The sequence below is a fragment of the Telopea speciosissima genome, chromosome 3 (assembly GCF_018873765.1).
Source record: "Telopea speciosissima isolate NSW1024214 ecotype Mountain lineage chromosome 3, Tspe_v1, whole genome shotgun sequence".
NCBI classification, from domain to species: Eukaryota; Viridiplantae; Streptophyta; class Magnoliopsida; order Proteales; family Proteaceae; genus Telopea; species Telopea speciosissima.
Window position 1 is genome coordinate 19789066 of NC_057918.1, and position 25059 is coordinate 19814124.

Sequence of the window (25059 nt, forward strand, 5' to 3'; positions counted from 1 at the left end):
AGTGTAATGGACGTATTTGGAAAATATTATCCAACAATCTGTTATTTCTGGAAACCATGCAAGCTACTGAGGATTCCCACTTTGTATCATGAAGAGCTATTTCCATTTGCTTCCTGTATCTATGGATTCCCACTTTGTATCATGGAGCTACAATACACTCATGCGTCTTGTTCGAATGTTTTAAGCCAAGTTTTCTTCTCTTCTATTAACCTGATGCAAGTTGTTATACTACAAGGAGGTTAAATCCTCAGTGAAAGCTCATCAATTTTGTTTCTCTTCCTCGCACTTTTTGAAGTTGTACCTTGTACTCACTCTTTCTATTAAGAACTGTCCTCATTATGCATTTAACTATTCCAAAATGTTAGTCTACAACAAGCATTTAACGCATTAATTCCTTGTCATAGATGAAGGGGCTACCTAGGAAAATATTTCAACAAAAGTGGGAAGTTAGTATATTACTTACAACCTATTAAAATGAAATTTTTCTTCAAGTGGACAATTGTTTAGGAATGATTTAATGATTTACAATATTAATCAAAGGTAACCTTGAATACTTAAATGGTAAAGTGAACTTGAGGAATGTACCAACAATCAATAGGGTCTATAAATAATGTGGTGGTTAACATTTACAAATCAGGGAAGATGTCAATTTTTTTATGGCCATAATGGCCAAAGGTAGGGCTGCAACAGGGTCGGGTTGGGCCGGGCTCTACAGAACCTTGTTCGGGCTCAGGGCTAGTCAGGACGGGTTTGGGCCGACAGGGCCAAACTTGCACCCCTAGCCATAGGCATGTCTAAGCCTTGCCCAAATCAGCCCAATTATGCCCTCACAACTGTGCGTAGAAGGAACAATAATGTGGGATGGTATAATCAGGGTTGTAAGCTTGTTATTCTGAATGTCTAATAATCCTCTCTAAATTGGCACATGGTATTAGAAAGAAAATACTTTGGATTTGAACAAAAACACTAAGCAGACGATTGCTAAAGGTAAGCGGACTTCCATTGAACTCCAACGGTAAAAAAATTTATTTGTTGGATTTCCAATGGTCATAATAGGTTTTTTTTTGGTAAAAAATGGTCATAATAGTTACCATTGTAATTCATGCCATGCAAGCATTCATATAGGTACACCGACATTTGCATCAACTCAATGTGCTTGTACGATTCCAAATTTTAGTTTGGTTTTCAATTTTGAAGGCATAAACCTCGAGGCATGATCAAAACCTCAAAAATTGAAAAAAAAAATAAAAATTACTTAAGAAGTAAATGAGAATCGAATTCATCATTGTTAAGTAATTTCTTGTTTACAAGGTCAGATACCTTAGTAAGTGATTTCTATTGTCCTCAAAAAACAAGCAAAGACAAGGCTGAGGTTGATCATGTTTTAAAAATTTTTAGGGAAAAGAACTGTGTCTGGGAGTGTGGCCTATGCCACTGTTCCCATTTGTCTATCTCTTTTCTCTCCTTGTGAAAACATATCTCTGCCCTTTGTTTTGTGAAGGAGAGATATTAACACAGAGAGCGCTAGCATAGGCTTCACTAGGACTACAATAATCGGGTTCGGTCAGGCCTTTAAAAACCCCAGTCCAACATTGAGTCCCATTAACTGGTCAGGCTTGACCCAGCCCTAGCTCAAGTCTCACTCCAGGATAGAAAACTACTGCACAAATTATTTTTAACTTTCCATAATTTGGCATTTGTAGTTCGTACAGGTAAGTTTTTTTTGTCCATAATTCTATTAGCCAATCATAACCTCAAAAATGGAATCTTTGAACATCTGACAAATTGCACATATCCTTCAACCTTGTAAATACATGTGAATAAATTTTGTAAGAATGCATATGGTGTAGGAAGACCGACCCCGGTCGAACGGACTGGGGGTGTCTTAATACTTTTTCACACCATAGCTTGACACTTATCTCATCCTTTGTTTGAATATTGTCTATCCATTGTAGCTCAATTTCTCCCCTAAATAGGGGAAGACATTGAGGGGTCTTAAATCTTTATCTAAGTGGCAATTATCAAAACCAAAGGAAACCCCTTGCCCCCTCTCTTGGGGGAGGTGATCGTAGGTCTTTCTACCTACATATGGCCATATAGCCATATAGTTATAGGTATATACCACTATCGTTTCAACATAAATGATGGTGGCTGATATGTTTCGTTCTTTGGTAGGGTTGGTCTCAATTATGCATGGGTTTTCTTTTATTAATGCACACGTCAATGTTAAAAACAATGACAGTAGGTCGTTATAGCAAATATGGATAAAAACAATTTGACATCGAAGGAAGGCCAAGGTGGATCAGAGAGGAGGGATTGGCACAAATGAAGAATGAATTCTGCTTGAAGGAATTCAGACCGAAATCCTAAAGGTCCAGTCTGCCAAATATGTTTAGAAAGATTACAGGAAATGAAAAGATGCCATGGAGTTTCTGTTGTACTATTACAGAAAATACACAAATCATGGGTATTAATGAATTTAGAGATATCAGATCCAGTAGGAAGTCCCTTAAGAAAGATTTTCCAACAAAAGATTTTGAATTTGGGATGGATTTTAATAGACCATGATGTTTCCTAAATCTCCTTTTTTTGGTAAGGACAAATCTTATTTGAATGAGGAGTGGAATGAGGATTGGGTAGAGTAGGGGAAGGATTAGAGATAATGCGGGCTGTAGTGAATCCAGATCAGCTACCCATATGGGGACGGTTGGGGACAGATCTGACCCCTCCATGGAGTGTGGGTCCCATACCCTAGAGATGGGTCCCACACCCCATGGAGGGTTTAGATCTATCTCCACCCGTTCCCATGTGGGTAGCAGATCTGAACTTGACTGTGGGGTTTTTGTGGTAATGATCCTATTCTTGGAAAAATGACAAAAAGAGATATCATCTTGTAGATGGGTAGAGATGGGATAGGGAATAGATAAGATCCGTGTGGCCACAGAGTAACATGTTGTTCATTGTTTAAGCCTTGTTTAGATTTGGCATTCATTTCGTTAATGTGATCATACTTCTGATGTCATTTTAAGTGACTTAGGCAGCCCGACTTAGAGTTGATGGATCTTTATCCCCTCAATTTGCGCTCATCAATTTTCTCAATTCCCTTTAATAGAGGGGCAGAAATGATCACTTTAACCCTGCCCGAATACACTACTCAGATGGGATCCACCTCCCTCTATTAGAAGGAATTGAGAAAATTAACGGATAAATAAATTGAGGTGATATTTTTCTAGAATTGAGCTGAGATTTTTAAAATAATAATACAAAAAAATGAAGGGATTAGCCCGACCCGATTACACCCCTACTTCAAAAGTAACCAAATCAAACTCCACCCGTAAACCAATTGGACGGGGAATTAGAAACATAAAAGCGATACCTATAAAATTGGAAAGAATTCAAAGAACACGAGTTGTTTGACGGTTCAGGTGAGCAACCTACCTTACATGTTTACTAAACCGAAGCTCTGACATTCAATCATTTTCTATGTTCGTTTGATTTGATAGGGAGAAAGCCAAAGTCGTTTTCCTCTTCTTTGTCTTTCTCTTCATTCCCTCTCAAATCTAAATTAGGGTTTTAATTACTCCTCTGAAACCTTTATTTACTCTTTCAGAGTCTTTTTAATTGTTTCTTTTCTTCTCCATTGCCTTTAACTTCAATTTTTATAGTCATTCCGAGCTGCATTCATGTGGCTTCCGTCCTTCCTCTTCACCTCTTTGAGTTTTTGATCTTTGTAGTTTTGTTTATTCTGTCATTTCTATTTGTTTTTTTCTTTTTCAATTTTGTTTGTCTTTTTGGAGATCTATGGAGGAGATTCTGTTGTGTCAGTGGAGCGTGTTTCGGGCTCTTCTCGCCATTCTTCAGTGGTGGGGCTTTAATGTTACAGTGATTGTCATGAACAAATGGATCTTTCAGGTATGTGTCTAGATTCTGGGATTGTAGAGTCGGAAACTTTCTATATTTCTCTTAGATGGATACTTTTTTTTTATTTTTTATTTTTTATCTTATTGGGTAGGTTTTAATTTTTAACCTGATGGCTGAATTTGAATTTTTTTTCAGATGGTTTTATCAGTTGGAAAATCCTGGATCAGCATTTCTCCTCTTCTGTTGTTTTTTCGATAATTTTCTGTGCTTATGATTTTTGAGTAGATGTAGATTACGGGCAGTAACAGGCCTCAAAGAAGATTTCGGCATTGTTTACTTCTACTTTTCCAGATTTGCCCCTCTTGTTGTGGTCGTTGTCCAGAATTTGAATAGTTCAATTGACTTTTTTTGGGTAGAAAATTCAATTTGTTTTTGTTGAGAATGAAGAAATGAACTTAATTTGATAGCTTACCAAATTACATATTGTGGTTCTTGACCTCTGAAATTGATCCTAGGTGCTTCTGCCTCAGCAATATATCATAAAGCTTTGCTGTTCCTCATTTCTGATTCATCTGTGTCTGGATTTTATTACCTTTAGAATTTGCAACTACAGTATAGTATTGCTTTAAGAACCTTAGTGAACTGATCACTGTCTTGTAGGTTATTAGGGTGCCCAATTAGAATTTTCAATCAATGGATCTGACCTTATGCAACATTAGGGGATTCAAACTATTACAAGACGGACTTAGGGTTACCTGAGATTCCACTATCGCAAATTCTCCAAAGGAATACACTACTTGATTAAGCTAGTGTGCACAGGCTGAATAGCAACCCTTCAAACAACTCTTGCACAAGAAATGCAACTCTTCACTCACTAGGATTTAAAACCCTAACTGAGAGAGAGCTTCTTGTATAGGAAACTATACCACTCAACTTGCAAGTGGTGGAATCTTAGTGGGTGATCCTACTCAGCTATCCCTATTTTTGTCAAATAAAGATAATTATACATTAAGACAATTTTAAGCAGAAATAGCATTTAATTCACTAAAGAAACGGTTTCATTATGTTTTAGTTCCTCCACTTAACAATATCACATGACAGACATATGGGCATGGAAATCATTACCGTCACCACCCTAGTCCATTGAAACATCTTATACAAAGAATTTTGATCAATGATTGGACGTAAAAGCATTTTCAAAAAATTTGTAAATATAATTTTTTAATAACTAATAACTATTCACAAAATATGCCACCGAGCTTGGATTGATTTGGCATGTATGCTCATGGAAGTTATGCATTTGCTTTCTTTATGTTTTTCCTTTTCTCTTTCTTGATTGGTTCCATCTAAATCTGCTTGAGCCAGCTCTATGATTTGTTCCTTCCCTTACTAGGCTCAATTTGTTGGTTGATTGGATCTATTTTGGTAAATATCGATTTAGATTATACGTCACTATTAGTCTATTATGTTCATGGAGCTGAATGCTGGCTGCTAGCCTATAGTTTTCACATGCAAAAAGTTAAGCTGTGTTACTCAAGTTGAAAAGTTCAATCTGATCAAAAGAGACCACAATATATGCTACACCCTGGCTTGGAGAAACAGGTCCAATCATGTAAAGTGGAAGTGTGCTGCTATGCCAGTATCAAGCATGAAGAAGATTGATGCTGATGGACTTTGAATATCTTGTACAAACTCTTCAGGCTACTCCATATAGAAAAAACCTTGGCACACTCTTAAGTTCTCTTGGTGGAATCCATAACCCTTCTCATGCTCAATGGAGGATTATCCATGAAAAGTTTTAGTTTGATATTAGAATATCCCGATAATAGGGACTTCTAAAAATTCAAAACTGTCTACATCTTTAATTCTGTCAATTACCTTTATTCTTAATTCCTTTTAATCTTGACTAGTTGTACTTGTAAGCCCCCCTGTTGGGATCATTGACATCGGAGGAGGCCTAGGTTGTTGAGAATATATATATTAAGGGGCAGTGGTAATGGTTAAGGGTTATTAATGCTTGATAGGCGGGTATTCATTTGGGGTTTCACAAGAGAAATTGATGAAATGTTTGTAGATTTGTTATAAACTTGAAGGGATGAGGGGAAAGGTCAATCAATGAGTGTGATTAGGATGTACTGGATAGCTTCACTGGTGAGAGGGATTGTCATTGGGCCAATTTAGAGAGAAAAGGAAAAAGGTGCAGGAAACGGGTTCTGACTGAGGCGATTGGGTTCCAGTCACTAAGAAAGCAGAGCAAGAAAATCAGAAATTAGACCTTTTAGAAATTGAAGGTTGGCAAAGAAATTCAATTCATCCTTTATGTTCTTTTGGTGCCTGAGGTCAATCAATGGGTGTGATTAGGATGTATTGGATAGCTTCACTGGTGAGAGGGATTGTCATTGGGCCAATTTAGAGAGAAAAGGAAGAAGGTGCAGGAAACGGGTTCTGACTGAGGCGATTGGGTTCCAGTCACTAAGAAAGCAGAACAAGAAAATCAGAAATTAGACCTTTTAGAAATTGAAGGTTGGAAAAGAAATTCAATTCATCCTTTATGTTCTTTTGGTGCCTGAGGGGAGTAAAGAAATTCTAGACTGTTTTAGGACTGATTATCTGAAGCAACGGATGATGTATGAGCCCAATGCTTAGTAGTTCTTACACCTGGAGGGAAGTCTTCTAACTAATCCCCTGAACTTGAATCCTCTGAGGGAACTGTCTTCTTATTGTTTCTACATATTTCTTGTTTCACTTCACTCTTTAGTAGAGTCAAGTTGCTTTTAAATGATCTTTCCCTCGAAAATTTTATGGCTAGTGGTGAGGGTGAAGTGAGGTGGACTGAGTAGCACACGCTGATATCCAAAAGTGTGAGAGGCATTCCAGAATTATTCATATAGAGGGATTATATACTGGAATCACTCACATTCTACTGCTGTGATGAATGATGTAAGTCCCACGTGTCAGGCTCCCCTATCGGGAAGGGTTCATTTGAACTTTTGCTGGTTGGTTCTTGGGGAATTTGGGGTCACTCGTGGGGGTTTCAGATCTTGGGGTGGATCAATTTTAGTAGCTTCTTCAGGCCCAATAGGAGAGGGAGATTCAGTAGAGCTGAATAGTTGTCTCTTAAGTCCGATTTTGAATTTGCCATTTCAAAGGATTTTTATCAGATTATTGTAAAGGAGACTGCACTAATGGGTTGTTAAGTGGATGGATTAGATTCCTTCAAAGTCTTATAACCCTGCTGAATTGCTAATTCACTTGGATGTCAAGTTTGGGATTGATTACTTGGTCAAGCAAGAGTCGTTAGACTTCTTTGGGGGGAAGTCATCTACTCTATTTCCAGCTTCTGTTTTGCTGTTTTCTTCTGTTCTGGAACAATGTCAGTCACGATTTCCTTGTTTGACATTGTATTACTAATTACTATCTATTCTTTCTTCTAATAAATCATTTTTTACTTTTGACAAAAAAAAAAAAAAAAATCCATTCAAATTGAAAAAAATAATGAGAAGAATAACGGAGGTGATTAGAGATTAATGAGGAAAAGAGTAAAGAAGTAAGAAGAGAGGAGAACCAAGAGAAGACTGAGAACTTAGGAGTCTGGATCCATATTGAGAAACAATACCTGAAGTTGTAATTAAATTTATGTATTTGGAAAGTTTGACATTGACCTCAAGGATATAGGATTTTATTGGCTATTGGGTTTTCTTCATATTGATCTTAAATTGCTTGGCAATGCTGGGGGTGCTTGGAATTATTTTATTTCTAAAGTCCAAGCATGTCTGATTCTATCGTACAGTTAGACCATTACCTGTGAGGTTTGATATCATCTTGCATCAGTTTTTTTTTTTTTTTCAACTCTAAAAAGCATCTTTGTCAGGGAATATTGAGATTTTTTGTTTAATGTTTTGAAGCTGAGATCAAGTGAGAAATTACTCAATCATTGACGAAGATCTCTATGAAATGCCAGGTGGCTACAAATACCAAAGTTGAATGAGAAATTTTTTGTCATAAGAGTTTAAAATTGCAGTTATTCAACCTGGACAAGTTCAGTAGAACCAAAAAAATCTGGATATGATAAGCTAGTTCATTGGGAAAAAGAAAGAACGGTTGATCACTTAACTTATCATGATATCCTATTAATCTATTATAGATAGGACTAACAAAACTGAAGGGAATTCTTTTCTCTATACTTTGCCCCCTTTTTTTTTTTTTTTTTTTTTTTTTTTTATTGATTTCCTTATTTTTTATTTTATTAATTTCTCATTTCTAAAGATACTTTATTCCTCCACCTGACATGCATATTATATCACTTCTCTTTACTTGCATCTTTGATCCTCAACTTTTTGTTTTTAATTTACGTGAACATGTTTATAATTTTAGCATATGCAGAACCTGATGCATTTTTTATACAGAATTTGGATTTTAAGTATCCTCTGTCAGTGTCCTGCATTCACTTTATCTGCTCAGCTGTTGGAGCATACTTGGTAATCAAGGTACTGAAGCTTAAGCCATTGATAGAGGTTAATCCTGAGGACCGTTGGAGAACGATATTCCCTATGTCATTTGTGTTCTGTATCAACATTGTACTGGGGAATGTGAGCTTACGATATATTCCAGTTTCTTTTATGCAGACTATAAAATCATTCACTCCTGCAACAACAGGTCAGTATGAGATTCTATTTGTATCACTGTTAATCTTAGTGTAGCTTTCTCTTAGTGTTATTAACTTACTATTAATGGGTCAACCATTTCTGACTATATCTTACCCAAAAGGTAAAAAAGAAAAGGTTTTGTCTAGATGACACCATGGTTGGTGTCTGTGAAACAGGCCATTTTGCCCCTGTTGAAACCAAACTGTTTCGGTGAAATGGGGGCGAAATTTGCCCCATTTTTCTGCAACTGAGAGAAATAGCCATTTCAAGGCCTAAACATTGGAATTTTGCACTGAAACTTCAGGGAGTGCGTATTTAAGCAAGATTAATATTTTATACACCATGTTTTAATGTGTATTGTAACTTACTCTATCCTTTGCCTTTATAACCTATTCTACACATAATTTAAGCCTAAAAACCACAACATTTAATTAATACAATTGAAATAAGCAGTAGGAATGAGGAACCATAATACCATATAATTAGTAAGGATTCCACAATTATCAAAGTGTGAAGCCATTTAACATTTCAATCAATACATAATAAATTCAAAATCCATTGTCAAAAAGTGTCATCATAGACACTTAATAAGTACAATTTGCCAACTTTGACATTCAATAATACAAGTTTACAACTCTAGGTCTATGTCAATAGACTCAATACCAAATACTATTCCAGGGAGGGTCAAAATCACTAGGCTGCCCTTGGGGCTGACAGAAGCATTGCTTGGACTCAGTGACATATGACAACCATGTCATCCTTTGCTTGAAGAATCTCTCGAAGTCCTTCACAACAACCCTATAGGTGAGATCATCAACATATGCAAGATAACCCACCTTAAGGTATATATCATTGGGCTATGAAGGTTCATATGTAAACCCATCGTAACTGCTTGGTGTTGTGGGCATATATGGATGGTTGGGGGGCCGGGTATGGGAAGATGCTCTCCACAAAAAATGAACCACTTTGTGATTGGCCCTCAGACTTAGTGAAGAATGAAGAATCACCACTATACTGGCCATATCCACCGTACCCATCATATCTTCTATAATCATAACTGAAGCTATCTTGGGCAATGGAGGGTGCATGCCATTGCCCTTACCCACCATATTCAGAAATCAGAATTCACTAACCTCAAGACTCAGGCCTTCAAGAGTGTTAGACAAGCTCTTAACGTCTACATTCTCATCTGGTCTAAATTGACGACACTGACCTCTTGAGTAATTCTATGAGGGCACATGCACCGTGGTTGGCATCTTGTGTGGCATGGTCAAACGGAGACTCCCTTGTGAATTGGATGGGCTTATCGATCCGCTCATGATGTTCCTTTTCCTCTCCCCCTTCCTCCTGGATATCACCCCAAGCTGCAAGTGGATCACTCCCATTATCATCACTAGCAACTCCATCACCATTTGATGTACACAACATTGGTATGCGAGTGGATACAGACTAGTTGATGTCTCCCTCATTATCTCCAAAGCCAGGTTAGGAACTTAGGGTTGAAAAAGCTGTGGTGTCTGAAATGTACCTGGCCTTGTGTTACATAACTGCTGACAAAACCAGGTAGAGAGACTCATCATTATCATATTCCTCCTATGTGGCAGATTGTTTCTCCAGCATTGCCTCATTGAACTCATCCTTAATCTTCTTGTCCAACCTCCTTTTGATATTACCTTTCATAAGGCAGTCGTGTACTTTTGCATGACTATTAATAATCATGTAATTTTAGCCTCTTAACCTAAGAAATTTGAAGAAAAATATTTGGGGATTTTGTTGGTCCCAATGAGTCACTGAGAGGGGGGGGGTGTTGAATCAGTGACCTTCAAAAACTTGACCCAACTCTTTTGTTTCTCAACTCACTCGTTGATATTTTTGGATCTCAAGCACTTGGCACATACAATCACTTCTGATATATACTGATTGGTTGGTGCTGGCCTTTTTACCAATCACACAATCAGTCATGTGACACCTTGCCTCTCAACCATAGGCACACACAACCCTATGGCAAGGTCTACCTGGTGTGCACACTCATCCTGTAGAAAAGGCACTCCTATATATCCATAACATAACACCAGATGTAACGTGGTTCGGCAGTATGCCTACATCTACAGAGCAATGCCCAAAATGGGGCTTTGCATTTTGCTCAATACTCAACTATGATTTTGATCACTACAATGATCCAGGAGCACCCACTCCTGCTTCAACCCTTGATACCACAAAGGCTAGGGCTACAACCCCAATTTACACAGCCACAACTATGAAGGTGCTGCAACACCTGGCTTTAGGTAGCTATAACCCCTCTCTTTCCAGCCCCCACTGGACACCCCGATTACAAATATCAAATGGACTTGCATGATTTGCCTTGATTACAAGATCAATCAAATACAAATCCGTCCCAATACAAACCAACTAATGACTCAGTCAATTTCCCAAACACCTAGCCTACAATCAAATACAATAGTTGGGGATTTGTCAAAAGGGTTACCTATATTGCTGGATAACCTTTGGAGATGTTGTAGATCAGACGTCTCTAATCACCGACAATATCTTCTTCCTTCCTAATCCTTCTCTTCATACAAACCTTAGGTTTGTTTTTTTTTTTTATTCTCAACCTCTTCTTTCAATCCAAAGACCTTTGATGGAGCTTGATGCACTTGAAGAATCCTTTCAATGGAGTAAAACAATTACCGGCTTGGAGGTGATCTTCAAAGGTCTTCTTGGAGGCGTTGTCTTCTCTTTCTCTTCTCTCCCTTGAGTTTCTTCTCTCTTTTTCGTGCTGGAATATCTAAAAGTCCCCAAAACTTCCTTAAATAGGCTCTCAATAGCCCTAATCCCGTGCATTGTCCAACTGCTTGGTTCAGACCGGTTGCATCCAGTAGGGTGACCTTTGCTCAGTCCAGATGGCATAACTCCCTCTACCCGATTGGGATGATTCTTTTTGCATCTGAAAGTAGACTAAAACTCTACAACTTTCACAGAATTAGCCGCCTTCAAATTCTGCCTGGAACATGCTCAAAAATCGGCCCAAAGTCGGATGAATTGAAATGTCACGTGTTGAAACCACTACCACGGATCTCTCTAGGGATGGACATCCGTCCTAAACCAATGGAAGTCCATGGTATATGTACTTCAAACGCATTAGCTACTGCCTATGATGGAAGCACATCATGGATAATCATTATTTACTCACGAATGTCAGTCGCATAGTTGTCAAGGCGACGTCTAGGTGCCTTGGACCCTCTCCAACGCCTTGGGTTGCCTAGATGCCGTGATAACTATGGTCTGCCATATGACTCACGGAAGACCGTCAATGTCAAAACTGGGCAGAATGTGCATCCTTCGACGGAAGTGGTCATATCTTCCTCGTCTGAACTCCGATTGACTCCATTCTTTTTCCTATGTACAACAGCCTCAAACGGCTACATTTTTCATGAAGACATTGACAGCCCAAATCCAGTGCACAATTCCCAAAAAAGGGGGCTTGAACCTGACAGATGCTCAAACATTGCTACCTGTAGTTTACACGCCATGCCTGAAGATCATGCCATATCTTTCGACTCCAATATTGGGTTGAACTTATTCAAATTTTGCCAAAAAGCTAACTCAGTGATCTTCATTTTTCATGTTTCTCCAAATTCCAACTAGAAGGCAACTCAAACAATATGTGAAGTTACTGCTAAAATATAAGCATGCAGTTTTCCTTACATAACTTTATCGTTCATCTTCGCAATACTTTCTCACCTTTGGCAACATTGCCTCATGCACACTAGGACTTGAACATGCATTCTCATCATTCCAACGCATCTTTCAACTTCTAATTCGTGATGATGCTAACTGAACCTGTCTTACTGCCAACTGCCAACTATGCCAAGTAAGCCATCCATCTCACTGACACTAACAATTGTACATGATGCCTTGCTAACAGTACCAGCTCAATCGTGATTATCAACCAACTCACTGGCTATGCCAATCGAGACGTCTCTCTCACAGTGCCACTGCAGCGATACTGTCTGCTTCCATATCGTCTGCTCAGAACTCTCCTGAAGGTAATGCTCATGCAAAGTGCAACTACAAGTTACTGCACTATACGTCTATACCCTCAACCTTTTCCATCATCCCATAACCATGCCTACTGTCTCTGCACCTAGACCATGTCATAGTTCAAGAACTCGCGAGATCTCGCCGAGTTTCTCGATATTTCGAAAATCCAAGACGAGATGGGGGTCGAGTCACAAAAGTACAATATCTCGCCGAGATCTCGGAGGTTTGACATAGGAAAATGCACATCTAGGTCCTTTATATGAGTGCCAGATCTCGAGATCTTGCTGGAAATTCTTGGTACACAGACGCCTATCTATGCCAGGAACCAAGATAGACAAGACAGACACTTATTTATGCCTAATATCATTTAAATTCATTTACTTAAGATATTATTCATAAATAAGCAAATACCCCCCTATTTGAATCCAATAAAAATAGTTAAAAATCAAATTCCAAAAGGAAAAAAGTCAACTCCCGGTTCAAGAACAAAAGCTGGATTTTAGCGATCATTGCAATTTTCAACTTTCTAATCTTGGGTTTTTCTCAAATCTAAAAATTCCATAAATCTTATTATGGTAAAACATTGCTAAAAACCAAAAGTGCGGTAAAATATTCATTTGTTTTGATGTCCAAAAAACTATTTTCATTCAGAGCGATTTTGACAGCATTCGCGTGCACCGAATTAAGTTTGACCGGTACATAACTCCTTCAATATAAATCAGATTTTAGCAATCTTGGACATCAAAACAAATGAATATTTTCCCGCACTTTTGATTTTTAGCAATGTTTTACCATATTAAGATTTATGGAATTTTTTTATTTGAGAAAAATCCCAGCGTTAGAAAGTTGAAAATTGCACCTACCGTTGAAAATCCAGTTTTTGTTCTTGAACTAGGGGGTTGACTTTTTTTCCTTTTGGAATTTTATTTTTTAACTTTTTATTGGATTCAAATAGGGGGGTATTTGCTTATTTATGAATAATATCTTAAGTAAATGAAGCATTTACTTAAATGATATTAGGCATAAACAAGTCTGTTTGTCCTGTGTCTGTCCTGCTTTCCCACTAACTGAAACTCCTATTTGGACTTTGTTTTTGCAAAATCTGATAGTGTCATTGTGTTTAAATGGCCTAAAATAGGCTAAATACCAACTTTCAGACCCAAAAGAAAAAAAAAATTTACAAAAACTCGCCGAGATCTCGGCAAGATCTCAACTCAACTCGGTTTTGGGCTGGGCCGAGATGGCTCCGAGAGCCGAGTTTTCAAACCTTGGACCATGTATCTCAGAGGTACTCAGAACTCCTCAACTGCCAACTCAACTTTGAAGACATCTTACCATGAAACCAACTGTAGCCGGCCGTCCAGTAATGTCAATGTCAACCCAGAAGTTAACTGCTCACTGTAGCCTCCAACTAATAACTACCAACTGTCATCTTCCATAGACTTCCAGCTGTGCAAACTCTGCTTGTCTTCAGATTGACCATCCATATGCCTGCATCTCATCTCAACTGAATGAGTGTGTTGACCATCAAGAATACCAATGCAAACCCACTGCTGAACTGAACTTCCTGGCTGACTGTGTTGACAACAATGACAACAACATCGCAATGCAAGATGTGCTCAACAGATTTACCTTCAAATTCAAAATTTGGGGAAATTAATCAAACATTGCTCAAATCCTCCCAAATCTTAAACTAGATGCTCCAAAGTCGGCCACCAAGCCTTTATTCAGCAGTTAGAAATGAAGGATTTTGGCAAATAAGATCCGGGTTTTGTAGTATCTCTGGAGTTGGTGGGCGAAATAGGCAAAGTTTCGAAATGTAAAAATTTCACAATTGTGCTGAAATCTTGACTTTATATAAGGCAATTTTATTGCTTCGCCGAAATGTATACTTCCTTGTATTGCGTCTATGCGTTTCTGTCGAAAACCGATATTTCGGCAAATTTGCCGAAATTTCAAATCATGGGCAGGAACCAAATAGCCGAGTGAAAAACAAAGGTTGGTTCATGTGATAGGTTATTCCATACCCATCTCACTGGTCGGGATTCAATCTCAAAACAATTAAAGGAAATGCCCCAAAAGTAAGTCCAAAGTGACAATAATGATCATACATACCACTAATATGAAACTGCACTTTTGTCAAACCTTACACGCTCTTTTTAATCACTTTGCCTTCTTGTTTCCAGCTGAAATTTGCCCGGTGAGATTGGTGCGAGGAGTTAACATAACCTTACACGCTCTTTTTAATCACTTTGCTTTCTTATTAACATGGAGCCAACCCCTTCTTTGCTAATTGGAAAGAAATTCTGTTTGGTGCTGAGATAAACAACACCAGTCCTGGTGTCAATTAGATTTCCTCCCCCACCCTCCCATAAATAAAATAAAATTCTGATTATGCTTTGAATACAGTTGTTCTGCAGTGGCTAGTTTGGAGGAAACACTTTGACTCGCGAATTTGGGCTTCTTTGGTACCCATTGTTGGAGGAATCCTTCTCACTTCTGTTACTGAGCTTAGTTTCAACATATTTGGATTTTGTGCTGCATTATTTGGTTGTCTTGCTACATCCACAAAGACTATACTTGCAGAGTCTCTACTTCATGGATACAAGTTTGACAGGTACTCGGTTTGTTCTTGTTGTCTTTTATCTTTTTATTTTTGGGCCATTTCCATTCTTCCTAACCTGTCTGCGTGCTTGTATCAGGTCTATAGATTTTTGTGTTTCATTTTTTCATTATCACATACATAACACTAGTATTTCTTTAACCGAATCTTTCTTCATTGCTAACAGGTGAATGTTGGTTGAAGTTAAATAACAATTCACCTTGCATTGTTATATTTGATTACTTCTGCAATTGAATTTTTTAGCAGTATTTGGTTTATCTTGATTGATTTGACAACAAAAATGGTTTTAAAAGTAGTTGAATGATGAAGTAGGATCTGTGTAGCCAGCCAACCCTATTTAGTTGGGAAAGGGCTTAGTTGAAGGGTTTTATTTATTTTTAATTTAAAGCATGGCTTAGTTGGATTTTGTTGAGTATTTGGTTAATCATGATTAAAAGCTTGCCATATAAAAAAAAAAGGCATACCCAGTGCAAGAGGCTTCCGCCACTGTGGGGTCTGGGAGGGTCATAATATACGCAGCCTTACCCCTGCTTTCGCAGAGAGGCTGTTTCCAGAGTCAAACCCGTGACCACTACTTGGTTGCAATGGAGCAACCTTACCGTTGCACCAAGGCCTGTCCTCTAGTGTTTATGGTGTTTATTGCCACATTTATGATGTACACTAGTTCCACAAAAGTTAACTACTGCATGTATGGCCATTTACAAATAAGTAATCTCATTTTCTATAATGAGGTACTCTCTGACACGTGTTTATTTTTTTTACCCTTTAAATTGTCTTAATGTAGGGTGTATTTTCATCCTTCGTCGATAAGCATGTGTAGTTTACCTTGTTTTGGTTATGTTGCCTATCTTTCAATTTTTTAATTTTTTTTGGGTGTATCCTATCTTTCAATTTATTGTACATGTAACAAGTATTGTTGGAACCATTTATAGAAGTCATAAATCATGTTTATCTTACAGTTAGATTGCTTCTGCTGGGGATGATACTAGTAGACTGCAGAAGTTCAAAGAATCTATTTACTAGGGATCTTACCTGTGGTTTATGAAAACTGGATTGATTTGGGCTCCCTATCCGCTAGTTGGACGCCTGCTTTGTCCCCTACAGTGCCATTGGCATATGGTTGGAGATAAAAGCAAGGAGTTCTAGCAAAGTTGTGGAATGGTTTAGTGGGTCGATGCAGTCTTCTTTACTGTGTCAAAATGATCCTCCATACAATAGTGTAATAGTTTAATAGTCTGACTTGGCCTGATTAAAACTGGTCCTGATGGCTAGGCTTTTGTCCTCTGCTAAAGTATTGGGAATTATATGGTTAATGTTCCATTGCAATGTTGGACATTTAATTGAATTGGTTGTAGAGTTTTGACTTTTCACAGCGTTCATATATTGGTCCAGCAGAAAAGTTGATTTCAGCTTAGAGTGTGGATTTATATATTGATTACAGCACCAAATATTCAGTCTCCTAGTTGTATTACTTGTATTTGCATACACAATGGTTTTGGGTATCAAGGGGTCTTTTAAGAAACAAATGCTGTTAACCCGTTTCAAAATTCCTGTTTCTGATTGTGGCATGTAGTGTCGAGGATCGGGCGAGTGGTCAGGGTTCAACTCTTTAACAAAGTGCTAAGTGAATGATAAATGTGGAGAAATGGATCATTGAGAATGAAACTCTGGTCCAAAACACTCAGTTGTTCTGGTCATGGTTGTTAACTTCCTATTTTTGTTGACTTCTGCTTTAGTTAAATTTTTTTGCTGCAGCCTCTTTAGACTGATGCCAAAAATTAAGTAGTGCAATACATATAAATACATTCGCATGCATGGTAGGTAATTTGAGTCATCTGTTTTCATTAGTAGGGGATGGAGAGATATGTTCTTGATTCAGCTTGGTCTATACATGTGTTGCAATGTGGCTTTCAAAACCTATCATGATATATATGTTAAGTCATCAGATTTTGCTCTGACTTAGATTCTTGAATGCTCTTGAATTATTACTATTATTTTTTGTTTAACTTATGGCCTGATGTTAAGTCTTTTGTTCTGCTTCATTCAGCATCAACACAGTGTACTATATGGCGCCTTTTGCAACTATGATCTTGGCAGTACCCGCCATACTACTTGAAGGTTCTGGGGTCATGAATTGGTTTTATACGCACGAGTCTGTTGGCTCATCGCTTGTCATAATTTTTAGCTCAGGAGTATTGGCCTTCTGTTTGAACTTTTCGATCTTCTATGTAATTCAATCTACAAATGCTGTCACTTTCAATGTTGCTGGGAATCTCAAGGTGAGGTAAAACAGGATGGATCAGAGATCCGTCAGGCTTTCTTGTCTATCTGCTCATTTATGATCATTTACGATTCCCTATTTTTATGGATTTACAGGTTGCAGTTGCTGTTATAGTTTCTTGGTTGGTATTTCATAATCCAATCCCAGCTCTGAATGCTGTGGGGTGTGCAGTGACACTCATTGGTTGCACATTCTATGGGTATGTGAGGCACAAGCTTTCCCAACAAACTCCAGGAACACCAAGAACACCCCGGACTCGGAATCAGATGGAGATGATTCCTCTTGTAAATGATAAATTAGATAAAGTTTAATTTAGAGGCATTTGAGGCAATGCTGCTAGTTGGTAGAAGGTTGAGAGGGGAAAAAAGCGACATTTTTTTGTCACGTAAGCTTGCATAGATCAGTTGATAGTGTAGTGCCTTTCATTTACCCAAAGCATATGTCAGCTTTGGAATTCTGGTCGATAAAGCTGCACATTCAGAGTTTCGGAGACTATTATCATGATACATCGAGAAACCTGCCATGCAACTCCAATGGTAAATTCAGAATCTTCAGACTCTTGGTATTTATCAAAACTGGGGGATGAGAATCTTAGCCATTGATTTTGGATGGTTGAACGGTAAGACCCAGTCAAGGTTTTTGAAACTTTTATTTGTGGGTATTCTTCTAGCATATTTTTGTATTTGCCTAGAATGGTTAAGAGACTGTTAGATCTTTATCTCAGCTATTTGGCAATCTGTACTCTGAAGTCAAATATTATAATAGTTGTGATTGTCTTGTGTGTGATCTGACTCATGGTTGATTTGCAATTTTTTTTTCCCGTAGTTTGGCTAGTGAATCCAATTCCCAGATTTGATTCAAGAATTGGACCTATGTTTGAACCCCATGGCATTGCTTTATAAGTTTGCGATCTGGCATTCGATAATGCTATTCTTGCAAATGATACTGTTCTCATACTGTTCTCTTTATATAGTGATAAAAATTCAGGTATATTCTGGTACGTTGTATGTATTATGTAGTTCCTACCATATGATTATGAAAAAGCAATCAGAAAACACAAGGAGGAGAAAAAAAGATTTAAGAATTTTTTTTTTATTGTTTATATGTTTTCTTCATATACTTAGGGTGGATGAGAAATTTCGAGTTTGGGCTCATTAGTACCTTGACAAAGACCTAACTATCATTCACAGTTCTCAATCATCTTAAATATACAAATGTGAATTTCATGTCAAATGAACATGAACAGATCATGATTTGGGTTGATACTATTTTCGTCCTCTGTATGAGATTTCTTTTGAACTAGGTACATGGACACCAGTATGTGTACTATTAATAGCACTAACACAATCCTAATATATACAAGAATCCTAATGAGTTAGACACTCTTATAGACTCTAAAAAATCAAAGTAAAATATCTGCTATGCTACCTTGAAATATGGCATGTACGCGAGGTTGTCAGTATCTCGGTTGAGATTTTGTTGAATGAATGGACCTTGATTATTTCTTTGTCCAGCTTTAGGAAAGCCATCAAAATTTTCCTAAAGTAGAGGCTTATAATTCCCTCGAGTGTTGGAATCTCTCTATTAAGTATATCTATTGGCAAACTTGTATCCAACTACACTTATAAACATCGCTATCTATTCATCTACTCTAATGTATCTTCTATCTTCAAAGAATCTACGTTGTTTCATAAGGTTGCATAGGTTGATCAATACGTCTTTTCATCCTAAAAAAAAAAAAGGGATGGTGGGGAAGAATTTTTTTTTTTCTATATTAATATTCATCTAATTGATTAGTCCATATGAAAAAACAATATATCAATACTTGCCATTCTACTACAATACATCCATAGTCAAAAACTGTTTTGATTAAAATGTATAGAATGAAATAAAATATAAACTCTCCCAAGAATCTGTTAAACGTAATCATAGTATTGAATATAAGTATTATAATGATAGAATAAGAAGCAAGTGGTGAAAAAAAACCTACAAATTGAATATCATCCAAGTGGAGTGTTCATTAAAAGCCAAAAATAGTACAGTATCATCCATCACATCAGACCAATATAAGTAAATAAGTAATCAAAGAATATTACAGTTATCCAAGTAGGGAAAAAAAAGACACATCAACTTTAGTAGTCCATCAAGCATCTTCAGTCAAGCCTTGTCAATAACCATATCTTCTTGTCCAGGAGACAATGAAGCCTTTCTCACCAAATCATCAACTTCACTGACTTTAGATACTCATCAGGCCCCATGGCAATGATGGAGTAATGGGTCATCAGACCAGAGTTGAGGGGAAGACATAATGGATGAACCATTGAGTCTCTCCATCTTGACACATAAGATGTCAGCCAAAGCCTTGGAGGCCATTAAGAACTTTGAACACATAAGGTATTTGGGTCCTATCACACTTGCAGGCTTCAGCTGGGGGAGGGGGTCTAGTGGGTTTTCTATAATGTGGATAGTAAGGAACGATCAAACTATGTATGGGGGTCGGGCCTACCTACCTTCCCTTGCTTGTAAAGCTTCGATGGACGAGCTGGTTCATCTGGGAATAAGCTAACCCTTACCCATCTTGCCTCATGCCCTATCTCTGTTCTAGTGATGCCTTTTTTTGTTTAGGGTTTAAAAGCGTCTTTATTCATTGCAAGTTGAGCTAAATGAAAAAAGAGATAGAAAGTAATGTAAAATCTTGCCTAACAAGGTCGAGGAGGAGAAAAAGTTGGTGGGTTTTTTTAAAAAAAAAAGAGAAAACAACAAGATAGAGAAAAAGTCCTATAAAAGGATGGGTTGAGATCGTCTACGGCCTGGGCTTGAGAGGAAATCATGCTGCGCTCAACTCACAGACCGCCATGTGGATTCCATGCCGATCCAATGGTTGGTAGACGACCTACTAGGCGGCTAGGCATTTTTTAATTTTGAGTAGCAATTTTGAATTTTGAATTGAGATTGTCTACCAACCATTGGATTAGCATGGAATGCACATGACGGCCTGAAAATTGAGCGCAATACGATGACTGCTCAACCCTAGGCCATAGACGAGCTCAATCCTAAAAAGATAAAAGTGTTTACCAAGTTCACAATGTGTCGAGAAATCGAAGCCATACTTTATGTGGAGTAACCCATTGTTGCAGTGCAATCATGATAAAAGTTGCATGGAACATGATAATGTAAAGAACAATACTTTGAGTGAATATGTTTTCCAATAAAAAAGATGAGCCAATAATCCAATTTTGTGCCTTGATAATCTCAGGCCCCATTTCGTGTCATACGGTAACGTTTCCCCAATCAGGTGAGAAATGTCTGAGTCATGGTTCACTTGTCTTACACCCACTTCATCTAATACACTAAAAATTTTTAATCAATTTTTCGTCTGAATGAAAAAGTGAAATCGACCTAAAATGCATTCTAAGAATGCATATCAAACGCAATCTAAAAACCACCTTCAAAACCGAAGAATCGTTATCACCTCCAAGTCACTGCCTGCTCCAATCCCCTCCAATTCCTCACATATATAGGAGCAGAAATGACCACCCTACCCCCTTGCCCGAACACACTGCCCAAGGTGGGGTAGGGTGGTCATTTTTGCTCCTATGTGAGGAATTGGAGCGGGCAGCAAATTGGAGGTGATAAAAATTCGATCACCCAGAATGAGTGGCAGTGAGAACCCTCAAGTCAGCATAAATTTGACTTTCCCATGACTTAACCTTGTGTCTTTGATGTGATGATGTTGCTTCCACTCTCACGGCCGCTAACCCATTTTCCATTTTGTTCATGATATGGGTATTAGTGGCTTCTTCTATTTATCATTTTAGAGACAACTCCATTTGTTTGTGGGAGGGGATAAGTTTAAATTGGGAAAAAGATCTCTACTTGGTGGTGTTTTCTATGCTCTCTCACAAGGCACCATGAAATGACACCTCTGTCGTCCTTTGGGTAGATACCCAGGCGTGCTCCTCCATTAGCCCAGACGCTTGTGTAGAGACCACGCGATCAAGTAGAGATCTCTTGCTTAAATTAAATTATATTGTACACACTACACAGGGATTATTTTGTAATTTTCCTCCCATAGTATTTTTAATATATAACCATCAAATACCCTCTTGGTGTTGGAGTTGGAATTCCAACTTATTGCACATCTTAATGGATTTGAAAATCTTGAATCATAAACCATGGATCATATCTGAACCTAAATTAATGAACCAAAATAATCATGCAAGACTTTCTTTAAAACAGAATAATGTATTGAAGCACATATAGACATTATTGTTTTTGGTAGACTTTCTATATCATACCAGAAGAAGGCTCATCCCTTAATTCTACAGTTTTTTTCTTGCTTTGTTTGTGCTCACCATAAAAGTAAGAAGTGAAACCCCAAAGACACAAGGCAAGGGAAATCCCCTTCTCAACTTTGAACTTTTCATGGTACAATACAACAGCTAAGAGCTCTGTCACTGGAAGTAGAGATGCAATTATAATTCCAGCAAGTAATGAAGAGCCATAGAAGATTACTCCTACTGCTCCCAAGAAGAAGCATTGCCAAACAATTGCATTAAATGCAAGTATGGTGAAATAAATTCCTTCCTTGAACTCAAATTCTCTTGCTTCTCTTGGAATAACCTACAAAATCCATCAGGTAGAAAACAACACAAATTAGTTAAAAAGGACATTGATATGAATAACCTACAAATCTATCTGATAGACTTTTTCTCTTGAAAGGCATGCATGAATCCATTTTTTTCTTTTCCTTTCTTTTAGTCCAGGTTCTCTATCCGAATGGATCTCACCATCCATGGGATGTGGGATCCACCTCTGATGCACAAGATATGATGTCACCCCACACAAATCTCACTATCCATGGATAGTGAACCCACACCCCCATGGAGGGTGAGATCATGTGGGGTGCACCCCATGTGATACCTGTGTACATAAAGTTCTTAGTGTGGGGTAGCAACCCATAAAGTTCTTAGTGTGAGTCCCGTGCACCAGAGTTACGTGGTTCCTAGACCCCATGGAAGGTGAGATGCATGTGGAGTGGTAACCACTAAGAACTTTATGGGTTGCACACTATGATACCAGAAAATTATGTCCTCCAGTTCCCTGCCTAGCCCAGTTCCTCAATCCCTTTAATAAAGAGGGGTGGACCCCACTCGGATAGAGTGTTCGGGCAGGGGTAGGATGGTCATTGCACCCCCTTTATTAGAGGGACTTGGGAACTGGGCCAGGCAGGGAACTGGCACCCCCCCACCCGAACAGAGTGTTCGGGTAGGGTTAGGGTGGATATTGCGTCCCTCCTTTATTAGAGGGACTGGGGAACCGAAAAAGATCCTGTGCATCCGGGCAGCCGGACTGCATGTGCAGCGCCAGACTCAAGGCGCTGCACGTTGACCGCCTTACCCCTGCTCAAGCAAGGCACTTGGGTAGGGGTAAGGCGGTCAAAGTGCGCCACCTTGAGTCTGACACTGCACATGCAGCCCGGATGCACAGGAGCCAGGTCCCTGAGGAACTAGGCTAGGCAAGGAACTGGAGGGGATAAAGATCCAGTGATACCTGGACTGTATAGATTAAGCTTCACATATAATATCAGAAGTTACCCTTAAAAATAAAAATGTAGAGATGAGAGAGAGAGAGAGACCTTAAAGTCATTGTTGAGTATCATCCCTACGGTGCAGAAAGCAGTTGCAAAGATAGACATAACCATCTGCATCTCCATCACTAAAGAGTATGTAATGGTCTGTTTGGCTCTCTTATAAGTTAATTCAATCAAAGGTAGCACAAAACCATATAATAAAGAAGCTGCAACCATCATAAAAAACCCCAAATAATATTGATTGTTTGTTTCATTAGCTCTACGATCACCTCCTGCATGTACTCCAAGTACTACAGCTCCAATTATTAATAGAACAACAGAATTTATTGAATAAGCTGTCAACTTTTGCTTAACCAAAATGAATGAGAAGAGAGAAGTGAAGGCTATTTGAGTTGAATATATAAGAGCTGAGGTTGAAACAGGTAAACGTGAGATACCATAAGCATAGAAGTAATCAACCAAACCAGTTAGGAGACCTAGAAAGCTGCAAGCAGCAAATAGACCTGATTTCATAAAGAAAAACTTCACATGTCCATCATCTCCATCTCCTTTACCGCCGCCGCGGCGGCGGCGGCGGCGGCGGCGATACAAGTATGAGATCAATATAGGTACTAACATGGCCGGCCAACCACTTGTTTCTAACCAACTTGATAACCAAATTCTTTTTCCACCATGAAGGTAGTAAAGCCTCATTAACAGAGGACCCCCTGCTTCACCAAGTATCAATAGAGTGATATTTAGAAAAAGGAGTGATCTCTTCAAGGTTTTGCTCATCATCATGCTTGATTCTTTGTTATGGTGGACATGCATGCATTGCCCAACCTGCTCTGAATCATTTTCTTCCATATCCCCTCTTTCTTTCTAGAAATTAAACAGGGTAAGTAATAATAATGTTGTGTGGAATGAGTGGTTTTATATATATATATATATGTGTTATTGAAAGGTAGGTCTAATACAACTATCTTTCTTTATCAAAAAAAAAAAAAAAAAAAAACCAATCTTTTTTTGGGTGAATAAGCAATATATTCAACAAAGCGTAACTAACAAGGGGCCCTTTACAAGAGAAGCCGGGGAAAGCAAAAGAAAAGGAACAACATAACCAAAAAAGAAAAATGAGAAAGCTATAGAATCAAGATAAATCTTCTCAGTCAGACAACCAACATGATTCACAAGTCTAGTACATAAGCCCCAAGAAACGTCCAAGAATCTGTTGTGGGGGAAATAGAATTATCTTATTTGGTATCTGTTGAGATGTTAGGAGTTATATAGAGGTATAGTATCACATCAATTAAGTTTGGCCCTTAGTGAGGAATCGTTATTCTCTCCTGTAACTGCATGGTGCAGTACTGCATCGTGCGGTGCAGCAGAGACCATGTGGCATAGCAGGCCCTACATGGTGCACATGGCAGCTACCGCACGATGCAATACTACACCGTGCAAGAACTGCATAAGATAAAAATTTCCTTAGTGAGTGTTTTATATATTTGAGGAGTTGTCTCCACTTAATGCCTTAAGGTTTTGAGTTAGACCCTTCAACATGGTTTCAAAGCTACACGCAAGGAGCTATCTCTACATAATGCCGTGAAGGTTTGTAGAGATAAAACTAGATAAACCCTGAAACCAATGGAAGCAACTTATTCCCAAATAATTTGGATGTCACACCTTTTTAACCCGCATAAGCCATTGAAGTAGGCTTCTTGAAGCTGTCCCTAAAAACTCTAACATAATTATCTATACAAGGTTGTTGATATGGTAAACCATGTAAATAATCAAAACGTCACCAATAATGGTTCTTCGTATAAGAATCATTCTAAAATGAAACCTGAACCCTCTACCCACGTGGCGGGGTGCCACTTCGCTTGGTATAAGACCAATGAAACGGAATCTCCACCCATTTACGACCCTTCTAATCCTTGTGTTAGATGGGATGGAGATTCCACTTCATTAACCTTCATCATTGTGGGGTGGGGTGCCACCCCACATGAGTGAAGTGGAGAATCCGAACTCTCCAAAA

At 38.3% G+C, this 25059-nt stretch overlaps 2 protein-coding genes across 3 annotated transcripts; one reads left to right on the forward strand and one right to left on the reverse strand.

Moving 5' to 3' along the window:
• Positions 1-3546: 3546 nt before the first annotated feature.
• Positions 3547-17838, forward strand: LOC122655674 (GDP-mannose transporter GONST5-like). Its single transcript, XM_043849940.1, has 5 exons — positions 3547-3912; positions 8268-8517; positions 14958-15165; positions 17219-17450; positions 17548-17838. Exons 1-5 carry the CDS (start codon positions 3802-3804, stop codon positions 17761-17763), a joined length of 1017 nt encoding a protein of 338 aa, XP_043705875.1. The 5' UTR covers positions 3547-3801; the 3' UTR covers positions 17764-17838.
• On the reverse strand, positions 15646-23885 carry LOC122655673 (purine permease 1-like). 2 transcript variants are annotated; one of them, XM_043849939.1, is made up of 3 exons: positions 23091-23885; positions 21702-22075; positions 15646-15686 (listed from the first exon to the last, which is right to left on the reverse strand). In XM_043849939.1, exons 1-2 carry the CDS (start codon positions 23853-23855, stop codon positions 21740-21742), a joined length of 1101 nt encoding a protein of 366 aa, XP_043705874.1. In that variant the 5' UTR covers positions 23856-23885; the 3' UTR covers positions 15646-15686; positions 21702-21739. The 2 variants fall into 2 exon arrangements, with proteins under 2 accessions (XP_043705874.1, XP_043705873.1); XM_043849938.1 differs by lacking the exon at positions 15646-15686 and having other exon boundaries at positions 21629-22075.
• Between the last annotated feature and the right edge of the window lie 1174 nt (positions 23886-25059).